We start from the raw sequence: 26,990 nt of genomic DNA on the forward strand, positions 1-26,990 counted from the left end.
ACTCATTACTCTGCTTGCCAAGCCCATCCAGTGGATTCTGTTCAGTGAAAAGTCATTGCTTATATTCAAAAGTATAATAAAAAAGAACGTATTTACCAAATATATTATTTTCCAATAACATTTGTGGTCCTTATTCTACGTTGCTATACATTACACACAAGTTGCTATGTACGGGTTCGTTGTGGTGCTGCCTGGAAGCTCTGTAGCTTGAACACAGTGATGGTCCATTCTGGCAGCCTTCCTTCACTGTAATTTCGGTGAAATCTGTGGAGCACATCAGAGGTCACAGTGACCATCATAAATATCTGCTTTCCTCACAGGCCACATTTTCTACTGTTTAGGAAAATTTTGAGTGGTTTCTAGAATGTTCCCTCATCCATTTTGACAAAATTTAATATATTCCAAGTACATGATTTGCAAACAAAATCTGTGTAATACACTTTCAATAATATCATACTAAAGAAACAATATTCCAGATCTCTAACTTGTGTGTATTTGATACAATTCCTTTTTAATAAAGCGGGAAAACTCACCGAGCAAAATACTCAAGGAGGACAAGAGAGTGTTTGTCCACACTGTATGGCTCCCGTGCTCCTATCAGGAGGACGTCTATGTCACAGTACTTCTGGTCTGAAAGATCCATCAGAATCTTTAGGTAAGAGTTTCCACCCAACTCTGGGCAACACAGATAACTTATGACAGTGATAGAACAATATGAGGTGTCCACAAGGGAAAGATATTCCAATCTGGCCACAGAATATAGGGTCCAAGTTGTTCCCCTCAGCACAGGGGTGTTACAATACACATGCTATTAACCTGAACTGAGATAAATTATATAATTAGGTTACTTTTCTATCATCCTTTATAACAATGATACAGAAGATGAGGGTTACTTACCCACTATGGACTGAAGTTTTACATCTTTTATTACAATGGCCTGTACATTTTCAGGAGACAAGGTGAGGTTGTGGGTCTGGAGAAACAAATTGCACACACCTTAGCTATGATAATCCTGGACTCTAATCAGAATGCACAATCTGCTTTTATATTTCATATATGATGAAGCGACATGAGAAGCTAGACTTCTTAGTTAAGTCCCTCACTTGATCAAAAGTCCACTTTGTAGCACGAAGCTTGTCAATAGCTTTCTGTGTGAGGAGGCCACGCAGCTCCCCCCACTCCCGCTGACTCATGAGATCAGTGACGGTGCAGATGGCCTGTGAGGTCACATTACTCAGTCTCCTACTCGTAAAATTAAAGGGCCTACAAAATATGACCACTGGCAGCTTCATAAGTCCTACAATCCACTGAGTAATCCATATTTCAAATCTTGAAAAGTAATTAAGTATCTTCACTACTTTGAAAGAAATATTACATAACAAGTCAATCTTTATCACTTCACATTTATCAATGAATCAATAGGCTTCAATAAATTATTCCATCACTTGTACCTGTGTTGCTCCAAATTTGAATGCCTCAAGACTGAATGATGGATCCCATTCTTTCTGCAACACAGCAATTTCCATGCGATTGTGTAGCCATTTGAAAGGATTAGGGATGAACCAAACCTTGACTGAGCTTGTGCTGGGCTTTGAAACCTGCCTCTGTAAAAGTATGTTGCTGGTGTGCATACTTTGCCATCCACATCTGAAAAATAAAAGTTTTCTATGAATAATAAGGAAATATTCCATGAAATACTACACTGCAGTTGATATGTGACACAAATTTTGCAGTTTAATTATAAGCATATGATTAACAGCTGCCTTGACCATCTAATGATGGGGTGCCTAACATTGCTCACCAGCTTAAGCACTGCTCCCACATTTGCAAATTTGGATGGCAAATGCACTGTGATTCCGCGGTGACTTATTTGCAGTGGAATCACAGCACAATCACATTGGATTCACAGAGGTGTCACAATGGATTCACAGTAGAGTTGCCAGAGCGGACTGGGTTGCAGCACATTCACCAGACAACAGAGAATGTTTTGGACTGTTCAAAACATTAGCAAAGGAGTCATCACAGTTGGGAGTTGTAGCACATTTGAAGTGTTGCAGTACTGTCGCAGTGCTGTCACAATGGATTCACAGCAGTGTCACAGCAAGTTTGCTACATCTGTAGTGCTACTGCAGAGCATTACCCATGGCAACAACCTCTGTTACATGCCTTTCACACCTCCATGCTCAGGTCAAGTGACTTCCCAGCAAAGATGATTGTCCCACACAGAGTCTCTCTCTCTCTCTCTCTACACACACACACACACACACACACACACAAAGTACATCTATATCTATCTATCTCCTCCAGATTAAGATCCAACCCAAGCTGCAAAAAACTCTATTTCAGCTTGCCATGGAAACATCCTGATGGTGTGCAAACAAGGAGAGCTCACACAAATATGAAAACGTCACAAGCATCTCCTATATACATAAACACTCCATTGATGACTTACATTGCATTTGCAGTGGAAAGACAATGCATTCTTCATAATCCTGGTGAAACACTTTCATAATATGTTTGCTAAGCATTAGTTACTGCACATTTGCAGCACTCACAGTGGAGTCAACATCAAAATTCACCAGTGTGGGAATGGAGCTTTAACTAGCTTCCCTCTACACTTTGCTATACAATATACTGCAGAGCTGAGGGATGAGGAGACTTCATCAATCTTGTAAACATGTATTTAAGAAGCAAGATAGAATAGATAAAACTGCACCAAGAACACTATAATGAACAGTCTCCTAACTATCACACACATACCAATCACAATCTCCTCACAGCCAAACAGTTCAGGGCATTTCCAAGCTGGACAACCAAACGTATGTAGTGGATAACTCAACCTTGGATTTAACACCAACATATTTCAATCAGTTCTTAATTTGTCAACCACACTAAACTAGCAAAATGCTTGGAATAACAAGATGCACATGATGAAGTAGGTAATAATTGGCTATCTGGAGGACATGCCTTACCGAAATAAAAGTAATCACATCAACGCTTACTCAGAGGAGTCCTTGCTAACAGTACACCCACTGCTCTTGATTATGATTCCCTGGCTAGTTATCTTTCACACACAGCTAATAATGGGGTGAAATTCATCACACACCTTAACACTGACATACACACATTGATATGTAACAATTCTGCTGAACTCAGTATCACTTTGCTTGCCTTTGAAATGGGCCCGTCGCTGTGCCAGACGCCGCCCACCTACTGCAGGAAGCAGCCAGCCTCCGGCCCCCCAACATCCTGTGCAACCTCAGTGACCTGCTGTGTCTCGCTGCCAAGTTGCCAAGCTCCACACGCCGCCGTCTTCCTCAGCCTGTTGTGTAACACAGAGACCAAGCTTCACTACACTGATTTCAAACACCGACCACGGAAAATTTCTTCCTGGACAGGTGTATGGTACGTGTAAACTCTGCAGGGGACCACAGCTTTTCCGCTCCTCTTACAGCTATCTCTAGTGAGTTGAGTCTGCTCGGGAGTGTTGCCTCTGAAACAGCAGTACTGCCAACCGCGACCAGCTGATGCTGTTGTGCTCAGCTGATCGCTGCACCGCTTGGCGCTGTCTTGTCCGGATGTGCGGAAATGTACCTTGTGCTCCACACCTCCTCCCTGTTATCTTTGCTCAGCCTTGTGTACTTGCTCTGGTTGGGAGTTATCAGCCCCATAGACTTTTCTTACACGAGTTTGAACAAAGATAACAGAGAGGGTGTGGAGCACAAGGTACACTTCTACACAGACGGACACTTTCTGCACACGACACGCCGTACTGTTTACATCACGGCAGGAGGTGGCTGGGCGGGGAAGCTGATTATGGTCCTGATAGGCTGGGGTGTCGGGTGAGGCAGGTAGACTGATTTAATGTTTTTTTTGTCGTTTTTTTTTTTTTATTGTTTGTTATGTGCTTATGTTTAATTTATATTTTATCACCATCTGTACACTAAAAGACAGAGCAACACACACACACACACACACACACACACACTCCATCACCATATGTGTAATGAAAGAAAGGGCAACTCACACACACACACACACACACACACACACATACTGCATCACCATCTGCACAACGAAAGATAAGGCAACACACACACACACACACACACACTGCATAAGCATATGTACAACGAAAGACAAGGCAACACACACACACACACACACACACACACACTGCATAAGCATATGTACAACGAAAGACAAGGCAACACACACACACACACACACACAGACACACTGCATAAGCATATGTACAACGAAAGACAAGGCAACACACACACACACACACACACACACACACAAACATACACACACACACACACACACACACAAACATACACACACACACACACACACACACACACACACACACTGCATAAGCATCTGTACAACGTAAGGCAAGGCAACACACACACACACACACACACACACACACTGCATCACCATCTGTACAACGAAAGATAAGGCAACACGCACACACACACACTGCATAACAATCTGTACAACGAAAGACAAAGCAACACACACTGCATCACCATCTGTACAACGAAAAATAAGGCAAAACACACATACACACACACACACACACACACACACACACACACACCTTGAAATACCTTGAAAAAAAAAAAAAAACTGAATATTTACTGGGAGGGACTGAAAGGGAGTTAGGGAAGGTACCACTCTGATAACGTCACGGCTGGGGGGCTTGTGACATCACGGCTGGGGGGTTGATGACGTCACAGCGACCGTTATTTACGTACGTACATATTTCATTTTGAAAATTACCCCTCTAAAAAACGCAGCTAGACAGGAATGCTTTATAAATTCAGACTTGCCACACATTTTAACTAATGCCACAAATAACAACACATTTCAAAACGCAGTAGTATTAAAGATATTTAAAAAGAAGTATCTGGAAACTGTTGGAACTTTCACCCAATTTAAAATCGTTCAAATGTCCACCCATTCTGGCTTAAACATAACGAAAAACACTTTGAAAAATCTGAACTATTTTCTAAAACCATTTAAAGTGAGCTACAAGCACAAATAAAAAATCTACCGAAAAAAATTCAATATTATTGGAAGTTGAACACGAATAAAAACAAGTGTACGGTGCACGCATTTCACTGAGCGGGACGGCAACACACTTAAAAAAATACCAACTATTTTTTAAAACTAATAAGAACCTAGTACAGGCTGAAATAAAAAAAATAGTTTTGGGACCGTAAACAAATAAGCCGAAAATGGCCCTCTGATTTACACAAAATCACCACTTTTCACGCAACACACGCGCTCAAATAACTTAAAAACAACGAAATATTTTTACAAACCATAAAATCTTAGCTACAAGCCGAAATAAAATACTTAGGAAATAAAAAAAAAATAATAATATTGGAACCGGAGGGGGCTGGGGAGCCTTATCCAAGATGGCGGTGGGGGGCCAGTGGAGAGAACGACCAACCCTTCTCACTCATTTAAACCCTCGCCAAACTTAAACTAAGTAATGGCAGGTATATCTAACGAGCAGATATTAAAGTTTGGTCATGTGGCTCCGCTTTGCGACAGTATTGGTTTAAAACACTCACAGATAAGATATATAATGGCTGATAAATAGAGACCACCCAGATTGTTTACATTTTCATTAAGTTAAATTTTACGGTTTTTAGCAACGAGACGAGGCTGACACAGGGATATATTGTGCTGGAGGTTAGGTGAGATGCGTTAAAGTGAGTTAAAACCGTGGATTGTTCAGTTATTCATTAAAAAGTTACGTTAAGTTGCCTAAATTCTAACACTTCCTGACCTTACCTTCCCTGTGGTGGTGATGGAGGTGGTGCCTCCATGTCACTATGGCTGGCTGTCTAGCAACTTCTCACAGCCAAACTTTTCTTTATTTTGATTATTTTCAGCCACTGCTGCCTTCGGGTGTCCACTGCTAGAGCCCACGCCTTCCTCTTTACCAACTAAAGAAGGTTTAACTCATGGGTAAGCCTTGGCAGCCACTGTGTTGGCGTGGTTACACACACACACACACACACACACACACACACACACAAAAAAAAAAAAAAAAAAAAAAAAAAAAAAAAAGTCAGGCTAGGAGTTGAAACAGACTAAACCACCTATAAACGCGACACACTGACTAACTAGTCAGTCAGCGTTGCCAGATTGTTTTGGCCATATTATCGTACTACACAGGTTGACGTTGCCAGACGTACGATAATTATTGAACAAGTACAATAATTTTTGCCCGTGTACGATGTACAATGGAACTCATACGACAATACGATAATATTTGCATAATATTTGGAATAATTACATATGTACGATAATTTTACCAGAAGTACAGTAATTTCAACCTGTGTAGTACGATAATATGGCCAAAACAATCTGGCAACGCTGATCCGGACTTATGGCAACCCTACATCTACCTTCTCGAAGACACCAACCCCGTGCTTTTATTCTTGAAAGGTTCCCTTCCCAACTCCACATTCTGTGATCAAATTTATGCCTGTGCTGTGGCATATTCCACATGTCTTCTCATCTCATGAAACCCTTTTCTTATACTTGATGCATGCTGCTCAGTATCAAAGAACTGTGACTAGGTACACTAACCCGATGCTGAGGGAAAGTGGAGAGACAGCTAGCTTGTCCTACTGGACCTCGCCATTCTAATAATATTCAACGCTTTTGAAAGGACGAAATGCATCTTTTCAGATTTTATTTATCAAAACTAATTTTAGATGACAATTTGTAGTACCTTACTTGCAATGTGTTACATTCATTAAAAAAAAAAAAAATCACCAATTATGAAATGATACTTTTGTTTCCATGACAGTGCAAGCTATTCAATAATCAAACACGTTCAAAAGCAGAACATTGTTCTGGATGGTCTTCACTAAAGAAATTCACTGCTCTTTGCACAAGTATCAGTCACACACTCCTTGTGTGGTTGCCTATGATATTGCAGCACAGCACATAATGCCTTACTTATTACAAGTCTGTGTTTCATCAATGATGCTGCTGCTAGTCTGATCACCGAGTCATGAGCCCTAAACCTTTTGTTGAAGAGGAAGATGTTGATTTCTGTGTGGACTGGTGACAATTTTATGTAATGGGAAAAAATTACTAAGGTAATTTCTTAGCACCAGAAAAATGAAATTTAAGATTTATATGTGTATGAAAAAAAAAAAAAAAAATTCTTCCATCACATATTGCACTTGTCTGAATGTGTCCATTGTCTTTAACACTTGGCATTACCAAAGCACTGCACTATGAGGACTGGAGGTTCAGATTACCTTAAACACGATCCACTCCTCACGGGAACAGAGTATATGCAGGCAGCCAGGCCAACAGACAGATAAAACCTCTCACACAGTCAGCCAATGGCAAATGCCTTGCAGGAGGCCTGTGGCTCACGGTTCAGTGACCAATTTGCTGCATAAATCCTCATTACTCAATTGTTAGGTTGTAGAATTGGAAGCCCAGATCCATATGTATGATGAAATGGTCAGCACCTTGGGTCCCTGTCAAGTCCCTGACAACACATTGGGCAAATGACTCGATCATTACAAAGTTTCATGGGCCAGAGTTTTTCCTTTCCTAACAACTTTTCCTAGACATTTAAAGAGTATGTACACATGCCTCCAACATCTTGGTAGTTATTAGTGAGGCCAGTTAGGAACTCTGGACAAACACCAACAGATCCACAAATACCATATGTAACAAATATGTTGCTTCTACTGAATTCAGGTACAAACTCAATAATGTTGTTTAGTTACATAAATGCAATGCTAAATACTGGAGCCCATTCATCAGCAAGGTGGTGAGGTGCTCCCAGGAATGTTCTGTACAGGAACTACAATGCATTATTGTTGCATCAAAAACATTTTAGCTTTGTGCTCATTGCAACTCAATATAACAGGATAACTTTACACTAGCTTAAAATAACAAAAATCTTGGCATTGTGTTTCACATTATAGTAACTCTGGGACAGTGTGCATAAGGAACTGTCACCAGCAGCTTTGTGCTTCAGACACCCATTCTAGTGTCTTGGGCAGTATATTCTGCTTAAGGATACCATTCTCCTTAGCAATAAGTTGGTCCTATTGAAGTGTACACTGATATCCACAGCTTCATGTGGATGACACTGGGCTGGAAATCCACTGTTTATGTCTCTTCACTGTACAACACACGATTGGCATCCACAGCTATGGCAACACTATCAGAACAGTCTACGTCTGTTGTAACACCATGGATTAACAGTCGCTGGAACATTAAAAATCAACCATTACTGAACTCAACTCCAACACTTCACAAACAGTGGTTCTCCAATTATGAAATGAACAAAATACTTGTTTGTTTCAAAATATTTCTCAATTAACTCTCTGAAGATCCATAATTTCCTTGAGACAACACAGACATTCACCCACCACAGTGTTCAGGTAACACACACACAGAGTCTTCAACTCAACACTCTATGCAGCATTAACCCAATCCTACCACGACCTTTGTCAATATTAACGACAGTCACTTCCACAACATTGCCGAGCTCCAACCGCATCCCACCCATCCTTGAGGAGTGCACCAGCCCGTCCTGACCAAGACCAACATCCACAAAGGCTCCAAAGTGAACCACATTTCTGACAGAACCTGTAGAAAGACAATGTGGCTTGGCTATTTTGCAGTGATGGAGGGCAGAGGCTTACAGCATTCAATAATACATTAATTCTCATTATTAGCTTATTCATATAACCAAATATGAAATAAATAAATTCAAACATTCCTAAATAAGTAATTTCAATATGAATTATCAATCTTTTGGTAAAAGTAAATTATGAAATGCAACAATGAAAACTAATAATAACTGAGTGACAGGAATGTGATAATCATGGAGAGGAGGTAAAAACAAGCACACAAAACCCACCTCTGAGCTTGGTGCCCAAAGATATGTCGTCTATGGAAGTGACACCCTGGCGGAAGAGTGGCTTTTCAAACTGTGCTCGGATGTCGTAGTCAAGTGGCTGAGCCAGACCCTCAATGATGAGCTGCATGGTGGGCACACTCACCTCACACTGCCTGGCTACATCCTCCACACCTGCAAAAACAACATTTTTACAGTACAGAAATAAAACAATGGACTACTGGAATGCATCAGAATGCATTATCAGTGCAAATCATAGAAGCCATAAAAGGCATCTAGTGGTAACAATAATTGCTGTCTGAAAATCCTCCAATTCTGGATGATCCTTTTTTTACCTTTCTTTAGGAACTGGCACCTCAGAGGGCCTTTTTTGTTCTCTTGTTGTCCTAGGCCAGTATCCCTCTAGCTTAAAAAAAAAAAGTAGGATTTCCATGGTGTTTGAACTCACTGGCTGTCTGCATGAAGTGCTGCAGAGTGCGGATGAAGTGGTCACTGCCAATATCCTGCTGGTGCACGCCAACCATGCTTATAAACTTTGATGCTGCATCGTATGACTCAGGGTGGATCATTGTGCGGTCAAAGGGGTTTACTGCCTCCTTCGCTGCCCGCTTCTTTCCTTGGGGAGTTCTGGCAGTAAAGCAAATTACAGTTAAGTAAATGAGTCTACAGAACTTAGCTACTGATATTGTATAGTAGGTAATATCTGAAATGTTTACCTGTTAACTTCACTGGCAAGTGTTTCAGGCATAATTCTGATGAAGCCTGCACACTGCTCAAAGGTGCGAGGCCCCACCCCTTTCACAGACTTCAACTGCTCCCTGTTTATGAAGGGCCCCTTGGTCTTCCTGTACTCCACTATATTTGCTGCACGTGACTTGTTCAAGCCGGACAGTTTCCTGAAAAGAGGAAAACATTGTTCATCAACTGAGTGAAGCTCTGCATAAACACACTACTTGCTTCCACACTTCACACTACCTGCCTGAGTCATCAGTTGATCAAGTCCAATTTTTAGCACTTGCTGCATTACACAGAACATGGAGTAATACTTAAAAAAACTATGCTTAGAACTCACCTAAGTACAAATTCTGAAGCACAGTTGATGTCAACACCCACAAAGGAGACACACTCCGTCATGACAGAGTCAAGCGAGGCGTGGAGGATGCGCTCAGGAATGTCGTGCTGGTACATGCCAACACCCATGTGCATAGGATGTACCTTAATGTACTCCAGCAGCGGGTCTTGGAGCCGCCGCGCCAGCGACACTGATGACCAACATCAATGAAAGAAATGATGAATGGTGCTACTTCAAACTGTGCTCTTAGAGGAGGATATCCAAGACAAGGTGCCTACATACATACACTAATCTGTATTCCCTTGTATCTTTGCCTCTAGACCACTAGAGGAAAAAAGAATTGGTCTTCACTGCACTACATATACTGCAATTTTCACAAGTCCAGATAATAAAGCTAGTTCAACCTCGCCATGCCTATCTTGCCATGACAGACAGATTCCCTTTCCATTATCTGAGCAAACCACGCATGACAATCACTCCCATCAAAGGAGCAAGGCATCAAATCCTTTAATTATATTGTATTTCTTCTGCTACTTACAATGCTCTCTACTGTTTCTTTCCTTCCATGTCTCCTCACAAATACAACATCAAATCATTACTTAAAGTTCCTCCATTTTTTTTGTTACATGTAATCAGGACACTGCATGACAAAAAAGTATTATCAGATCTTTAAACTGATCCCTTGTTGTGTTTCAAGTCAAAGTTTCCACCTAACACTAATTTTTATCACCTACTTATACAGCAAAAATACATTAAACTGAAAATAAGTGCTGTTAACATCAACTGTCCTGCTTAGAGGATCCAAAACACAAAGCAATAAAACAGAATCAACATACATGTGGTCCCTCAAGTCAGCCATGCCCTTCTGCAGACCTTGATTACAAAAAAAGGCAATGAATAAGAATAGAAAGACTGGAAATGAGCACAAACACCAGTACTCAGTGTGATTAATAGTGGTCTAGGCAGCATACACACACCCACAAGGATGAAACATGATGGCTAGTTACCTACAACTCACAGGCACTAATGTGGTTTGGATCAAGACCTGGGAACTCTGCCTTCGCCTCAGCGGACACAGAGTACTGGGATGCGCCAGTTTCATTGATGATGGAGTACTGCACATTGTACGGCTCAAAGCACTTCTGTGCAATGAGGCGGCTCAGGTAAGTCTCCGTCTCCCGGCACCCACAGCCATTACCCACCACAAACAGCTCACATCTGAAGGAGGATTATTAGCATTGTCTAACACTCACAGAAGCATTTAGAAATAATGTAAGGGATCTATAGAAACCTTCAGAACTTAAATAAATCAGGCAAGTCTCCGTCTCCTGGCACCCACAGCCGCTACCCACAGCAAACAGCTCACATCTGAAGGGAGTTACTTACACTGTCTAACCTCTTTTATATTTCAAAATGATGAATAAAAAGATTCACAGAAACATTTAGAGTTACATTATCTAACCACTCTCTTTCAAGTTTCTCAAGTATTTAAAAATTATGTAAAGGATCAATAGAAACCTTCAGAACCTAAATATTGTAAAGAGGAAATAAGGTGAGACTAAACATTCACACTAATACTTTTACTACCACACAAAAGTTCCTCTAAACACACACAAGTAAATGAAACTATAGGCAAGACTTAGAGCAATAAAACTAAGCATCAAAGCCTCACACTAACTCTGTCCCACTAAACTTCTTATTCTAAACACGAACTCGCATCAAACAACAAAGGATGAAAAGAAAACAGGCTTGAATCTGTCCCTGAAACACAGCAATTCTTATTCCCCACACATACAGACTATGAGACATCCTTCCCTTGGTTCAGTGGAGCTTATATATGCACAAACCTGACTCCTTACCCAAATCTGTGGACAATCTCTCTGAGGGAGCGGGCATTGTGGTCTTTGATCCACTCCTCTGCTTGCATGTGCTGGTTGCCACGGAAGGGATATATAGTAGTAGTGAGCACCTTGTCCCCATTTGGATCGGTCACTCCTATTTTACAGCCATTAGCAAATCCTGTGGGCAAGTTGTGAAGGTCAGTAATGGTGTTTTTGCTTGGTTATGCTCAGAAAGAGAGATGGGGAGGGAGGAAGAAAGCCTGTATTCTGAAACACTTTGCTCTCTCAACTACTTTCCAAGACCACAGAGATGGTTAGCTGGATTCTCAAGTGTGTTTTTCCTGTTAATACATGTTAATTTGTTGTTAGAACCATAAAAAACATCCTTAAAAACACACATAACTTTGACTATAACCCTTTGAACATAATGGAGGTGCAGCACAGAAGCGTTTCAAAAGACTCGCCATAATACTACACACCTGGATCAATAGCAAGCACTGTCTTCCCTCGCACTGGTGGGGTGAGCAGCAGCTTCCTCAGGTTTGCAGCAAACACCTCGACAGATGCTATCTCAGCCTTCTCTGTCAATTCACTGCGGATCTGTCGCTGCATGAAGGGCCTCACTGGTGGGTAAAGAACAAGCATAAGTATTACATATTGGAAAAAAGGACTCTCATATAACTGAAAGATCTTGAGGTAGATATTAATGATAGGTGGATGTGAGTAAGTGTGTTTTATAGAAAGTGCCATGTGTTGTCATCTTTTTTTAGAAGAGAAGGAATAATTCAAGAGGTAAGACTGGAAGAGGCTGGCCCCACTGACAGAGATTCACCTCTAAATGGGGAACAAAGGAAGGAAGGCCATGTGTAGATCTTGTGTATGAAATGGTCATTCAAGACGTGAGTAGATCAAGCAGCAAGATATAGTAACATACCCAGTCTCTCCCAACTATCTTCAGTGCTCATCATGACAAGCTGGGTGCGGTAATACTGAGAATGACCTGGCCACTTTTGCTGACAGAAGTTGAAGAAATAGCGATATGTGTTCTCTGGAATGACAATCTTGACCGTCAACACTCCCTGGTGCTCCCCACGGTTCATAGCCAGGATCTGCAAAGGTTACAAATAAATACACATTTCATTAGACTCAGTAAACAATGCACACACCCTTACAACATAGAATGTATCCCATAACTATACATAAAGTGATGTTCACAAGATCACTGGAAAAAAATACGATTATGATAACAAAATTTAAAATTCCCTCTAGTTTTATCTGATAAGGATTTGAAAGTAGATAAAAGATCAGTAAGACATGAGAAGAATGAACATCAGAGAGGAAAATGCCTAATCAAAATTCATAATTCACTCTAGTTTAATCTGACAGGAAATCAAATGTAGATAAAAAGGAAACCAGTATGAAGACATGGAGACAGTGAGTGGAAGAAGACATGAGATTGCCTAGGACAGCAAAGTGGCAGAGACTCATAAAACCTCTAATCCCATAAAGGAAAATATAGATGTTAAACCAAATGCTGATAAAAGCCTGGACCAACAAGGGAGCTTCACTCACTGCATGGGGCTTGGTGTGCCATGCCATGCACTTGAAATCAAAGTAATGTTCATATTTTGCACAGAGATCATCACTGGGTCCTGGTCCTCTACTGGCCACCTTGCCCTGGTCCCTCTTCTGCTGCTTCCGTGCCTTGGTGCATTCCAAAAGTGGCTCACACATCTTCATCCTTCAGATGGCAATTGGGAAATATAAGGATAATAGTTATAAATACATTATATATATAAAACTTACTTTTTTTTAAGTTTCCCTGAGTGTTTTAAGTGTTTATATTACTCTAATTACATGATATAATATTATTTGAGGCTTGAAGTTGCTGTGTTTATCTTTTGTGTTATGCAGGAATGTTAACGCCATCCTCAAGGTCTGCCGTCATGTCTCCAAGTTGACGTTCAATCTCTTTTTTAAACTGAACTTTTCAAGAGTCCTCTCTGCACACCATCACAACACTCACAGGCGCCGCACACAGTCCAGCACTTGTGGGTCCTTGCTGATGACATCAGCAATGATGTGCTGCAGCCCCTGCTCCACCTCCTCCACACTGCGCAGGCCCTCACGGTTGGGGTCAATGAGGGGGTACAGCTCCTGCTGGTCAACCTGAGGGAAAGATCAACCCAGTGAGATGCAGGCTGACTCTTGATCCTGTGTACAGCTGATAGTGCGAAAGAATTGGTAATACTTATCTTGTGTGTGGCTGAGAGTGCTGCAGGTTTGTTAATAATTAGGTATACAAGTGATCATTTTGAATAATGGAGCTTGAAAGAGATATCATTAAGTTCACAGATCATTAAATACATCAGCCACCACAACATGACCAAAAAATTCCAAAGTTAGACTGAACAATTATACAAACATACATATACCAAGGCTGTCTCCCCTCAAAAAAAAGTGGGGTAAGCAGGATAAGACATACAATTAACTGAACAACTAACACTGTTCAATCAATGCTTATGTGTAAAGTGAGGACACACTCACAAACTTGCTCTGTATACCCTGCAGCACCTCCATGGCTGCTGGCCCCAGCCCCAGCTCACGCGCTCGCTCAGCATAAGTACGTTTCCCACTGCCCTTGTATGCAGCAGTCTGTGTGGCCAAGACAAACATGTGTCAGACATAACCCAATGAAAAACTCTCTCTAGAACATGAGTTCTTTGAATTATTTGTTAAAAGACAACAATATTACAAAGGAACAATGAGTAAAGCAATGTATACAACACAATTAGTCCTCATTCCATTACACTTGTCTGCTGACACTTTTTTGAGTAAGTACAACAAGACCTAAGACACATGTGACTATGCCAGAGTTCCCAGTGAGGGTGAAGGAGGGGAGAAGTGATTCCCAGAGTGCAAAAGGAGCAGGATGAAAGCTCACCAGGTGCTCCACTTCATGCATGGTCGTGGCTCGCAGCAGTGACTCCTTACGGTCCTCTGGCAACTTTTTGTTGTCTGTCTTCAGGATCTTCACCACCCGCTCTTGAACATGCCTAGGAAATACAAAGATACATATCTAGTTCTAAGGGAGTACTACTTATTTCCATATAAATGAAAAAAAGCTGAAAGATGTTCACATTTCTTGCCAAAATGAGGGTATAAGTTTAAGCTCAATCATCGACAAAATGAAGAGATACATAGCAGGATCTAAATAACACTTACATTAACTGAGATTACTGATTTCCTAACATATGAAAAAAAGCTGAAATATATTGACATTTCCTGCCCAAGTGATGGTATAAATTAAGCACAATTAATGACAAAATAAACAGATACACCCATGGGATCAAAATAACACTTACTTTAACTGAGAGTAAGTGTTTTGGATTTCACGCAGCTTCTCCACATCCATGTTGCCGGTCTTGTCCTTCCGGTAGCGGGCAATGAAGGGCAGTGTGTTCTCCTGGTCAAACATGGTCACCACATTCTTGGCCACCCACTCCTCCACCTTCTGCCGCTCTGCTATCACCGTGGCTGGATCCCACTCAAACACGATCTGGATATCATCGTCTGGAATCTGAAGGTGAATGTTACACCAGACTGGATAAATGAGAATAAATGCAGTATGCTTGACTATTTCTACCTACACATGCATCTGTGTCTGGTGGCTGTGATGGGGTTCAACAGGATGAAAACCTCAAAAGATGTGGTTCAACATGAATAAGTAAACAAAAAATACCCAGATACCCTAAAATCAGTCTTAATAATGGGCTGTTCATCTACTTACCCATACACCATTAATACTTTTCTCTTTTAATGAAGTGCTTGAAGTGATTAACAACAAATCTTGAATTTAAAACGCTTAACAATGAGTCTTGAAATTTTTAAATCACAAACAAACAAATCCCACAACTCTCACATCAGCAGCCACCCAGCAGCCTGACACTCACCCTCTTGCGGTACTTGAGAGTGCCAGCACCGCCCACCTCCCCCCGGCTGGTCTTCTGTGCCTTGGGCTGCCGCACCACCTGCACCTCCGGCTCCTTGCGCTTCACTCCCCGTGGCTGGCTCTGCTGCTGCTGCTGCTGTTGTTGCTGTTGCTGCTGCTGTTGGAACTGCTTTTGTTGCATCTGCAACATCTGTCTTTGCTGGGCTCGCTGTTGCTGCAGCTGCTTTTGTTGCTGCTGCCGCTGCTGTTGTCGCTGAAGCCTCTGCTGTGCCGCCTGCTGCTGCTGCTCCAGTTGCTGCTGGTGGTATTGCTGCACCGGCCGCCGCTGCCGCTGTGATCGTTTGGGTGGTGGTGTCTCCTGCTGCTGCTGCTGCTGCTGCTGCTGCTGCTCTTGGTGCAGAGTGTTAGTGGCAATGTGCTCCACCTCATCCTGCTGCAGAGTGAAAATGTTGTGTTATAATCTGCATCACTGCCTCAATGTTTTCCTTCTCTCTGCACCACACCACAATGTCTCTCAATGCATCCTGTTGCCACACACACTTCCCTCTTATAACACTCCACACACATGCTGACATAATTATTCTCTTATCATCTATTTTTAAGTAACCATTACCCAACACTTCACAATCTGCCCAGTCACATTTCCAGCCATGCAGCTCCACTTATAACAAGCAGCCGGATAATACTGAAACAACATTAGCATTTTCATCTGTGTGCTAGGTCAGATTACATCAGATTAGGTTCATTCATTCGATTCATTAATTTTATTGCTGATGCCTTCATCCTGTAGACTGTGGATTGAAAAAAATAGTGTATAGTAATTAATAAGCAAAAAGTTATTTCAGTCAATTATTGTCATTCTCCAGCAGATCTCTGTCACTCCACACCTTGACACCTGGCACTGGAAAGACTTACCTCGGCATTGCATCTTGACACCTGGTACTCAACACTTGCTATGGCACTGCACCAACACTGACACTCAACAAATTTTCCTCAGCGCTACACCATGACAGCTGGCACTCCACAAACTTACCTGTACAATTTGAAGGCTGGCACCACACACTTACCTGTATAATCTGAGGGTCGGCACTGCTGCTGCCACCACCATCATAAAGAACTTCCACCTCCAGTGCTACACCAGAGTTCATTGGTCTCACATTCTGTACTTCCTCCAGGATCTCTATGGAACTGTCCAGTGCTGTGGAGGAAAGGCTTGGTGAGTTAGGGTGTCAAGGGAAGATGGAGTGTAAATAGCTACCCATTTGTGTGTGTGTGTGTGTGTGTGTGTGTGTGTGTGTGTGTGTGTGTGTGTGTGTGTGTGTGTGTGTGTGTGTGTGTGTGTGTGTGTGTGTGTGTGTGTGTGTGTGTGTAGTAAGTAAATGTAGGCATATTCAATGCAGAAACCCAAAAAAAGACCAGTGCTTGTCATTCTTAATAACATAATTCATGAGAGAGAACTTTTCAATAACACTAAAGGCATAGCTCCCCTGTACCCTGGTTAGGTTAGTGTCGTTGGGGGATCCGTGGGGGTGGGGGGAGCATAACCTGCAGTTTGATTAGATTAGGATACGCCAGAAATTTTCCGCTTCAAAACATGTTGATTATCATCCTTAAGCTTTCTATACATCTCCAAATTAGGCCATTTTAACTTCTCCCCCCTAGAGCCCCGCTTTCTCACCACCACTCATAATAAAACTTCCGAAAATAAACAAACCCCAGAAATGTTTCACTTTACCATGGCCATTTTTTCTCTCAACATAAATTCCCGTGTGGTTTTGGGGATCTTGACATCCTATATCCAATTCCTACACGTGCCATTAGTACCAGAAAAGCAACACAATAACTTAGGAAAGCCCTGTATTTCTACCAGACTTTTCCCAAGCATTTTAAGGCATTCCTATTTCACCCCATATTTCTTAACTCACGCCTTGAATTTAATCAATTTCTAAGTATAATACATCAGAAGGAACTGCACGTCAAGCACACCTGTCATTAAGGGAAATGGAGTTTGTTATCAGTGAAAAATAAGACTGATTTAAGGTCTTACTACCTTCCTGTGTTGACATTTTGGCGTGGAGGGAACAGAGATTATTTATATTCATGATGCTTTAACTTCCTGAACCAATATCTTCTATAAGAAACAAACTTACCCTTAAAAAAAATAAATTAATTAAAATGCTACTTTCGTATCGCCAAATGTTCTAAACATAATTTCATTCTTATCATTTATTTTTCTATTAGCAACACGTAGAGTGGTTAAATGTTTATGATAACGTGAAAATCTAGGGTTAATATTCATAGTGATAAATGTATTTTTATTTATTGTATAGTTTAGAATAGAAAAATCATAATGAAATACAATTTTTCTGATGTGTGCGATGCAGAGCGACTTCCAATGGCGCCCGTTTTCAAATTACTCTTTCGTTCGCCACGGCGCAAAAAAATAATAAAGTATAAAAAACGCTATTGAACTTTAAGTCAGCGACCAATTGAAATGTTCCTGTTACGATGAAATTGGTATTGCGTTCATTTTGATTGCAATGGGGCGCAAATATTATATATAAAAGATGATGGCACCCACTCCCGCCACACGTTTTTCGTCACTTGCCAGACTGAGATTACCGTCTACTGAGATGGGAAGTGTTTTTTTTTTTTTTATTATTATGAATATTTCTTCCATTATCTATTTATCTATTCTTCTCCCACAGAGTACCGAGCAGTCACAGTCCTCCCTGAAGATGATGAGGTGCGTGGTGTGAGGAAGGTCTCAGTCTCATCAATAGATCCTTTGAATGTCTCATGGGAAAGGTGTGGCTGGCAATCAGGAGACCAACACGTGATGCGCAGGAGAGTGATGAATTATATCATACGCACACACACACACACACACACACACACACACTCCATGGGGAAAATTTTGTAGAGGAAAAAAAAGATGATGCAGTGTGAAAATCCAGCGGGGCGAGACGGGGTGGGCAGGAGGAGTGACCCTTGGCGACGAGGTGAGGACACATTATCACCTGGAAGCAATAACGCAGAGCCCGCGGGATCCACAGCTCATCAACTCGGCTATTATGCACATGAGCCTCTACCTGACCTGACCGAGGCCTTCAGCAGTCCAGTGCCTGGCGTGTGGGCCAAGCCTGAGGTGCCGCGGCATTCCCGTGGCCAGAGGAGTGTGTTGGCAGTACTTCTTGCCGTGGGAGACATTTGGTAATGGAAGGCTGCGGTGTAGAGGTGCGTGGAGGCGGGGCGGCGGGGTGGGGCAGGGCAGTCTGACGTCTTCTCAGGGCGCGCCAACACCACGCGCACCGCAGCTTCGAGCACACAGCAAGTGTTGAGAGCTCCAAGCGCGTCGCGAGTCTCCGCCGCTGCGACCACCACGCTCCGCCTCCGTGTGGTGCAGGCGTCCGGGAGTGCGTGCCACCTCACGCCTTCAACTCGTCTTGCGTTGTTACGTGAGTCTCTGAGTTGAGCTGAGGCGGTGTGATCTCTGAGTGCTTAGTTACACCCTTCCCTGCTTGCTGCGTCTGGTTTATGCAGGATGAGCACGGCAGAAACCTGTTGTGTGTTGTGACGTGTGGGTCGTGGACTGCTGCCTGCCATCCAGCCCCTGACTGTGTCGCGTGCGTGCAGCATTGCAGTGTAGTGACCGCGGTGGTATTGGGGTTTTGTTCTGCGTCATTACGCGACCAGTGATCTTTGGGAACATAGAGTGGCTATGCTTACCTGGCGGTGCAATTGTGCAAGTGTTGCGCGCCGGTAATTACCTTAGCGTTACGACCCTCGCTCTTGGTCGCTGTTCACCACCACTGGGTTTTAATGAGCGCGGCTGTGCAATTGGCCAGGTGTTAAGGAAGGCTTGACGACAGCCGTATATGAGCAGTGTGAGGGCTAGGGTCAGTTGAGTTGCGAGGCTGTACTGGCGAACGTGGCCACCTGAGCTGGCCGGCACGGAGCTCCTGCAACCCTCGGCCACGACTCCAGGAGAGGTGGCCCTGGGTAGGCTGCCTTCCCCTACCCTGCGCAAGAGACCCCCGCCTCCTTCCCTGCCGCTGCTGAGTGTTCCGGACACAGGCCCTCCTTCAGGCACCGTGTGTGAGGGGCAGGCGTGTGGGCGGCCGCGTGGATGTGGGTGCGGCGGTGACGTCGGGATGAAGGTGAGCGGCGGCGAGGGTGCGGGACCCGCGGGACCCGTGTGGCAGACTCTCAAGGGCCTCAGCTCCCGGGAATCTTCCTGCGGTAGTCCCACCAGCCCTGGCCCCCAGCAGCAGCAGCAGCCACAGCAGCAGCAGCAGCGGGGCCTGCAGAGCTCCAACGCTGTGGCCGAGCGCCTGGCCCGCCGGGACTCCTGCCCCCTCGACGCCCCCTCCTCCTCCTCCCGCCCGAAGGAGGTCACCCTGCCTCACCTCATCCTGCCTGAAGGCGACCGCTCGCCAGTGCTCTACAACGGGTCTGTGGCGACACCCGTGTCCGCGCCGCCCATCACTGCCTCGGGGGATGTGGGTGGCAGGACGCCTTGGGGGCCGCCCTCCTCCTCCACCACGTCTACCTCACTGTCTAACACCAACCTCACCCTCCACAAAAACGTCGCCGTCACCCCCAACAACATGCTCCTCACCAACAACAACATCGGCAACGCCACCACCTCGCCCAAGGACGACGAGACACCCACCGCGGACACTCCCGAGGCGGAGACACCCAGCGTGTTCAGGTGAGGCACGAACATCCCCTGCTGTACTTCCCTCATGCCCCGCCCCAGCACACACCGCCCCGCATCCCTGCAATACACACACACACACACACACACACACACATCAGCAGGTCCCTCACCACTATACTCCCTCGAACCTTCTCGTTTGCCACCGCGACTCATCATGAGCTACATTAATGGCCTTTAAATTCACTCCCGCCCACACTCTTCCCTGGTGCTGCGAGACGGGCGGGACTCAGCCTGTCATGCACCGTCTTGTTACCGCCAGTCACCGCTGTGTTGGTGGGAAGAAAATGCAGCTAAGGTGATCATGCAAGTGAGTCGCCATTACTATCACCATTCATCCATTCACACTTCATGCAATGGTCTCAGTGTTATTAGTATTGTACATTCTACAAACTATCCACATCCGCATCCACATCCACATCCACACTCACTATCATTGTTCACATTCACGCTTCACCATCACCAGGCGCCTTATGAAGCCTCATGTTCCTCACAGCAGTATCCTCACCATCTTTCTCATCACCACCGTCACCACCACGGCCTGACATCTGCTTCATCACTCATCATCACCACGACCTGTCTTATTTATCAATATAACCACTACCACCATCACCACATCCTGCATTCCTCATCACTATCACCACCACTACTACCACCATCATCACCACAGCCTTTACCACTCATTAGTCACCACCACCATCATCACCACAGCCAGCGTCAGTTATCATCACCTCTGAGTGTATTGGGGCGCGTGGTGTTTGCACAGGATGTGGACAGACTGAAGTCATTATCATTATTAACCTGAGAGCATCATCACCGCGCACCTGAGAGAAAAAAAAAGAAAATAAATAATTAGATAAATAAATAAAGGTAAAAATGAATGTCCTCTCAGATTGTCATTTGTTTTTGGAAATTTCGTAATATAGACGGATCGATTTTGTTGCTTCCTTATGTGATTATTATTGGGTTTTCTTGTGAATATGACGAAGGAGAAAGGAAGGTATGAAAACAAGTTTATAATATAGAACAGTGATAGTCAACCTGGGTGCATGAAGAGAAATAACAGGGTATATGGAGGGGTATGCATAACAAGGCCAGTGCATTTAAGAGTGCAGTTAGAGAGGATGGTTTAAGGAAGGAAATTGTGTGTTACTGTATGTAAGAAATTAATATGAATTGAGTTTAAATTATTACAGATTCATGCACTATATCATTATGTTACACTAGGATGCTACTCGAGTTTAAGCTGTGGCATTTTATTTATTACACATTCAGCACCAGTATAACAATTACTTAGAAACGAGTAGCTATTTTTTTTTTTTTTTGTGTGTGTGTTTAAGATATAACTAATACTTTTATTTATATATTTTCAGTCTTAAAACTAGAGAAAAACGTAAAATATTAACGTATTTTTTGTAATTAATCGTCAGAGGCGCAAAGGCACAAGAATTTCCCAAAAGATCCCGGAAAGGTGGATGAACGAAGGAAAGGTTGAGACCCACCGATATAGAGCGCTAACTGTTGTGTGTTCTTGTCTCTCTATCACCGAATTTTCTAATAAATATCACAAAAGAAAAGAGAACAAGAGAAAACGAATGAATAATATCGAGGGATCACTTTTGTGTGTTCTTGCCTGTATCCATTACCAATTTTTCTTCTAAACGTGATTGGAGGGCTAAAAAAAAATATAATAAATAAAACGACTCTATACTCTATTATCTTCGAAACAGAAAAAAAAAAATGTGGAAAAAAGTAAGAAGGAAGAATTTTGTTGCTTTTGCTGTTGTTCTTGTTAACGTACTTTTCATCCTTAAGGCCTTTCAGCAGCTTCCACATTAAGTATGTAGGGTGAAAACTCTCTCTCTCTCTCTCTCTCTCTCTCTCTCTCTCTCTCTCTCTCTCTCTCTCTCTCTCTCTCTCTCTCTCTTAAACGTTTTACTACTACGATGCCAAATGAAGCTTTCCATGGTGATGCAATAGTGAGATCGCTGCAATAGTGACATGAGGGTTACGGTGGTTGTGGTCGTTATGGTGTCTCGGTGTTTACGGTTCATCACTGCGCCGTCACTCTCTGTCCGGGCATCCCTCAAGTGCGCTGCGCGATTCATGTCTCCCTGATTGATGTATCGTGAAGTAATGTATGCATCGTAAAGACTCTTATGACATCTGTTTTGTCCGTCTGTATGTTTGTATGTATGGATGTGTCTATTTGGTTGTCTCTCTGTGTGTCTTTTGTGTTGCTGTATTTGTCTGTCTGCTTGTCTGTCTGTCTTTTCGTCTTTCTGTCTGTTTGTTTGAGTGTCTGTATGTCGTTTGTATCTCTGTATTTGTCTGTTTTTCTCTCTGTCTTTTTATATTTCTGTCAGTTTGTTTGTCTATTTGTTTGTCTTTCTGTTTATCTGCTGGTCTGTCTGCCTGTCTCTCTGTCTTTCTGTCTGTCTGTCTGTCTGTCTGTCTGTCTGTCTGTCTCAACACACGATTTTGTAAAGGTTCATAATTGTAATGTTTGCTTTCCTTAGTTGTATTTTTTAGCCGAATGAAATAAAATATCTATCTATCTATCTATCTATCTGTCTATTTATTGATCTAACTGTGTACATATGTGGTTGACAAATAACCCAATCTCTCTCTCTCTCTCTCTCTCTCTCTCTCTCTCTCTCTCTCTCTCTCTCTCTCTCTCTCTCTCTCTCTCTCTCTCTCGTCAACATAACTGAATAAATAATAATAATGAAGCACAGGAAAATCGATTGATGAATGAGATGTGTTCGGTAATGAGTCAATAGAATACGATGTCTCTTTTTTGCGCGGTGAACGAGAAGAAAACAGTGTTGCTGATGAGGGCGAAACACGTGTCGTCAGTGCTGCGTTGTGTTGATGTTTGTCACTGTGGACAGCTCATAAAACTCTTCTCTCTTACTGTACTTCCTCGTCCTTCATCTTGTCTTCCCCTCTATCTCCTAACCTCTAACCTTTCATGAGAAAAATAATGATTGATAGGTAAATAAATAAATAAATAAATGTTGATATTTGAATTTAGTAGAATGATTATTTGGACTTTTTTGTGGAGTAACTGAAGATGAGAAACACTACTACTACTATTACTACTACTACTACTACTACTACTACTACTACTACTACTACTACTATTAAAGTGCGAGGTAATAATGAACTTACAAATATTGATTAAAAGTTAGATATTTGCGTCATTTTGTTACCAGAAGGAGGAGGAGGAGGAGGAGGAGGAGGAGGAAGAAAAAGAGGAAGCTCACACGTAACTTTCCCAAAATGAAGAGTTTGTTTAGATTCAGAATTTCAAAACGCGCTAAATTCAAGATAACTCGTTTCCACGTAGCTGCGATTCCTGTAATGGCCCCAGAAATGTAATATATGTACAGGATAGGAATGTAGAAGGTATAACTGAACTGTACTGTAATTGTAATGGAGGTAATGTTAATATATGTAATGTTGGTAATCAAAACAACAACAACAACAACAACAACAACAACAACAACAACAACAACAACAACAGCGACAACAGCGACAACAACAACAAGAATTTATAATGTACTCTTAATAGTTAGTCACTCGCTAACCTTGATGCCCAAACTGATAATCCTTCAACTTTCCACACACACACACACACACACACACACACACACACACACACGCACACACACACGTACACACAAAAACATTCCCAGCCTTGAAGTCCACACAATTATATCGTTAATTTCTTACAAGGCTCATATAAATCTGATCTTCGTACCGTAATTTGAACTTAACAAGGTGCAGGGAGCGTACTCCAGTAATTATTTGTTTACATGAATGTGAATAAGACTTAGGAAAAATGACGAGAAATGAAGGTAAGACTGAAAAAGAAATGAAGTGATTGTGTTTATGTCAGAGTGAGGGAAAATAAGGGAAAATGTTATTGTATTTGAAAAAGTAAATATTAATCTTTACGTGAGAGTGAGAGGCGTGTAGGGAGAGAGAGAGAGAGAGAGAGAGAGAGAGAGAGAGAGAGAGAGAGAGAGAGAGAGAGAGAGAGAGAGAGAGAGAGAGAATATAAATGAGAGGCACTAATACTCTGTCCATCATACCTGTCCACCCCTGACTGTCATAATTAGAGAACAACATCTATCTATTTACCTGTCCGTCTGTCTATCTCTGTCTGTCTGTTGTCTCCTTCCTCTTTCACAATTAGGAAACTAGCTCATCTCCTATCCGTCTACCTGTCTGTCTGTATGTCCGTTTGTCTGTCTATCTACCTGATTGGATGGATAGATGGATGAATGGGTAGCTGGATCTCTCTCTCTCTCTCTCTCTCTCTCTCTCTCTCTCTCTCTCTCTCTCTCTCTCTCTCTCTCTCTCTCTCTCTCTCTCTCTCTCTCTCTCTCTCTCTCTCTCTTTCCACCCCCTCGTCCTTCCCTCCCTCCCGGCCCCTAAATAAGAGAGGAAGACAAGAAGGCCGGCGCTCTATTGTCACGGAGGACCTCGGATAAAAGTGAAAGGGGACATGTGGGGGACAAGCGAGGTCTTCCATGCACCTGCTGAACTAAAACAGACTCAGTATCATATTCAGAAACACTTCTGCGGCACCGCACCTCGATTATTTTCAAAAGGCTCTATGTAGTTGAAGTTATACGGGTTTTTAGAGATTTCTTTATTTATATATATATATATATATATATATATATATATATATATATATATATATATATATATATATATATATATATATATTTTTTTTTTTATGGTTATGGTGGCAGTTATTCCGAAACACCTCTGCCCGCGCGTCGATTACTTTAGAAGCTGCACGGGTTCGTAAAGTTTTTTTTTCTTATGGTTCCAGTGACAAATATTCTGAAACACTTCTGCCCGCACGTTGATTACTTTCGAAAGGCTGTAGTTGAAGTTACACGGGTTTCTAAAGGTGTTTTTATGGTTCTAGTGATAAATTAGCAGCATTTCTACACTATTAACTGGAGAAACACTCTCGAGAACTCGGCTAATCACCTCTGTGGCCTTGGAAAATACTCGTGGTGGGACAGAAAAGCGTTTCAGAACACGCGCCTCAGTCTCGTCACGCCACGAGTTTCGGGACTCATTGCCACGTCACAGCCGCTTCATCTCAGGCGGGGTATCAAAGCACCGGAGTTTTGGCCCCGAGCACTCAGCCAGCCAGAAGCGGAGGTACGAGATAATCAGTATTGGCGCCATGTAGAAGAGAGAAAGAATTATTATGAAAGCGTAAAGTCTAAGTACGATAATGATTGTGACTGGGTATAATGTTCGTCTAGATTCTCGAATTATTATTATTATTTTTTTTCTTTTTTGTGCAAGGACGAGAGAATCATGTTTTCGCCGCTAAAAGAGGATGGATGAATTATGGAAAGGTGAAGTCTCTTATAAGCACGATAATGGCTACAACTGAGATTTGCGTCCCTTTCAAAATGTGTGGTTTTATTATACAGGGAAAGGAGTAAGGAAAGAATCACAGGAATATTGGCGCCGTCTCAGAGGGAGGAGAAAAGATATATGGAAACGCTAACTCTTAGTACGATAATGGCTGTGACTGGGTATGATGTACTCTCAGACAGCAGGAATTTTGTTGTGGAGTAAACCTGGAGGATTTTAAAGAGGAAAAATAAATGAAAAGACACTGAAACATCTAGTATTAAGGCGGTGGCTTTGTGGTTAGTGCTACCATATGGGGCTCTCAGGAACAGCCATTTAAACCTCCAGGAATTATAACGACCATCTAAGCCTCAAATATTAGAAAAGAACGATATTTTACCCTCGAGAATTAAAAAGAATGACCATCTAAGCCTCAAATATTAGAAAAAGAACGATATTTTACCCTCGAGAATTAAAAGGAATGACGATCTAAGCCTCAAATATTAGAAAAGAACGATATTTTACCCTCGAGAATTAAAAGGAATGACCATCTAAGCCTCAAATATTAGAAAAGAACGACCATTTTATCCTCAAGAATTAGAAGGAACGACCAAGCCCCAAAAATTAGAAAAGAACGACCATTTTTTCCTCGAGAATTAGAAGGAACAACCATCTAAGCCTCAAATATTTGAAGAGAACGACCACGAGAATTAAGAGGAACGACCATCTAAGCCTCAAATATTAGAAGAGAACGACTACTTAAACCTCCAGAATCAAAGGGACGACTATTTAAACACTATCACTACTTAAACAAACACTAAACTTGTACCACCACCACCACCACCACCACCACCACCACCAACACTAAACCCGCGGCAGTCAGCAGAGGGTTAACTAAAGATCTCTAATGTAACGGAGGGAAAATGAAGGAGTGGCAGAAAATATTACGCCTTTGTCCTCCGTGAAAGAATAATAATTGCTACGTGACAGATATGGAGAAGAAATACGCCTTGCAAAACACAGCTAGTTAAACACGAGCGTGCGGCGACTGTAAACAAAACAAACGAAGGGCGCCCATCTCT

General features: G+C 42.5%; 3 protein-coding genes across 9 annotated transcripts in view; 1 reads left to right on the top strand and 2 right to left on the bottom strand.

Moving 5' to 3' along the window:
- Nucleotides 1-89: 89 nt before the first annotated feature.
- LOC135112008 (uncharacterized) lies at nt 90-5,964 on the bottom strand. Of its 4 annotated transcripts, none has more exons than XM_064025818.1 (7): nt 5,815-5,964; nt 3,172-3,322; nt 1,452-1,647; nt 1,104-1,217; nt 898-973; nt 534-630; nt 90-264 (listed from the first exon to the last, which is right to left on the bottom strand). In XM_064025818.1, exons 2-7 carry the CDS (start codon nt 3,246-3,248, stop codon nt 165-167), a joined length of 660 nt encoding a protein of 219 aa, XP_063881888.1. In that variant the 5' UTR covers nt 3,249-3,322; nt 5,815-5,964; the 3' UTR covers nt 90-164. The 4 variants fall into 4 exon arrangements, with proteins under 4 accessions (XP_063881888.1, XP_063881887.1, XP_063881889.1 ...); XM_064025817.1 differs by lacking the exon at nt 5,815-5,964 and adding an exon at nt 3,453-3,786; XM_064025819.1 differs by lacking the exon at nt 5,815-5,964 and adding an exon at nt 1,802-2,070 and having other exon boundaries at nt 3,172-3,319.
- Nucleotides 5,965-6,709: 745 nt separating this feature from the next.
- On the bottom strand, nt 6,710-17,967 carry LOC135111999 (S1 RNA-binding domain-containing protein 1-like). The gene is made up of 17 exons (XM_064025781.1): nt 17,842-17,967; nt 16,859-16,989; nt 15,793-16,224; nt 15,205-15,419; nt 14,784-14,895; nt 14,387-14,494; nt 13,866-14,008; nt 13,412-13,580; nt 12,774-12,948; nt 12,319-12,462; nt 11,858-12,017; nt 11,017-11,216; nt 9,999-10,188; nt 9,643-9,822; nt 9,375-9,553; nt 8,930-9,100; nt 6,710-8,655 (listed from the first exon to the last, which is right to left on the bottom strand). Exons 1-17 carry the CDS (start codon nt 17,891-17,893, stop codon nt 8,468-8,470), a joined length of 2,949 nt encoding a protein of 982 aa, XP_063881851.1. The 5' UTR covers nt 17,894-17,967; the 3' UTR covers nt 6,710-8,467.
- Nucleotides 17,968-18,175: 208 nt separating this feature from the next.
- LOC135112004 (G protein-activated inward rectifier potassium channel 3-like) overlaps nt 18,176-26,990 on the top strand; it is an 81,299-nt gene continuing 72,484 nt past the window's right edge. For 2 of the 4 annotated variants that reach the window (XM_064025798.1, XM_064025797.1), the window contains exon 1: nt 18,180-20,505. In XM_064025798.1, the coding sequence (XP_063881868.1) occupies nt 19,946-20,505 (560 nt within the window). In that variant the 5' untranslated portion in view covers nt 18,180-19,945. Of the gene's footprint in view, nt 20,506-26,990 lie in introns of all 4 variants that reach the window. The other 2 variants (XM_064025800.1, XM_064025796.1) reach the window with 2 other exon arrangements.

The sequence above is a fragment of the Scylla paramamosain genome, chromosome 23, assembly GCF_035594125.1.
Source record: "Scylla paramamosain isolate STU-SP2022 chromosome 23, ASM3559412v1, whole genome shotgun sequence".
NCBI classification, from domain to species: domain Eukaryota; kingdom Metazoa; phylum Arthropoda; class Malacostraca; order Decapoda; family Portunidae; genus Scylla; species Scylla paramamosain.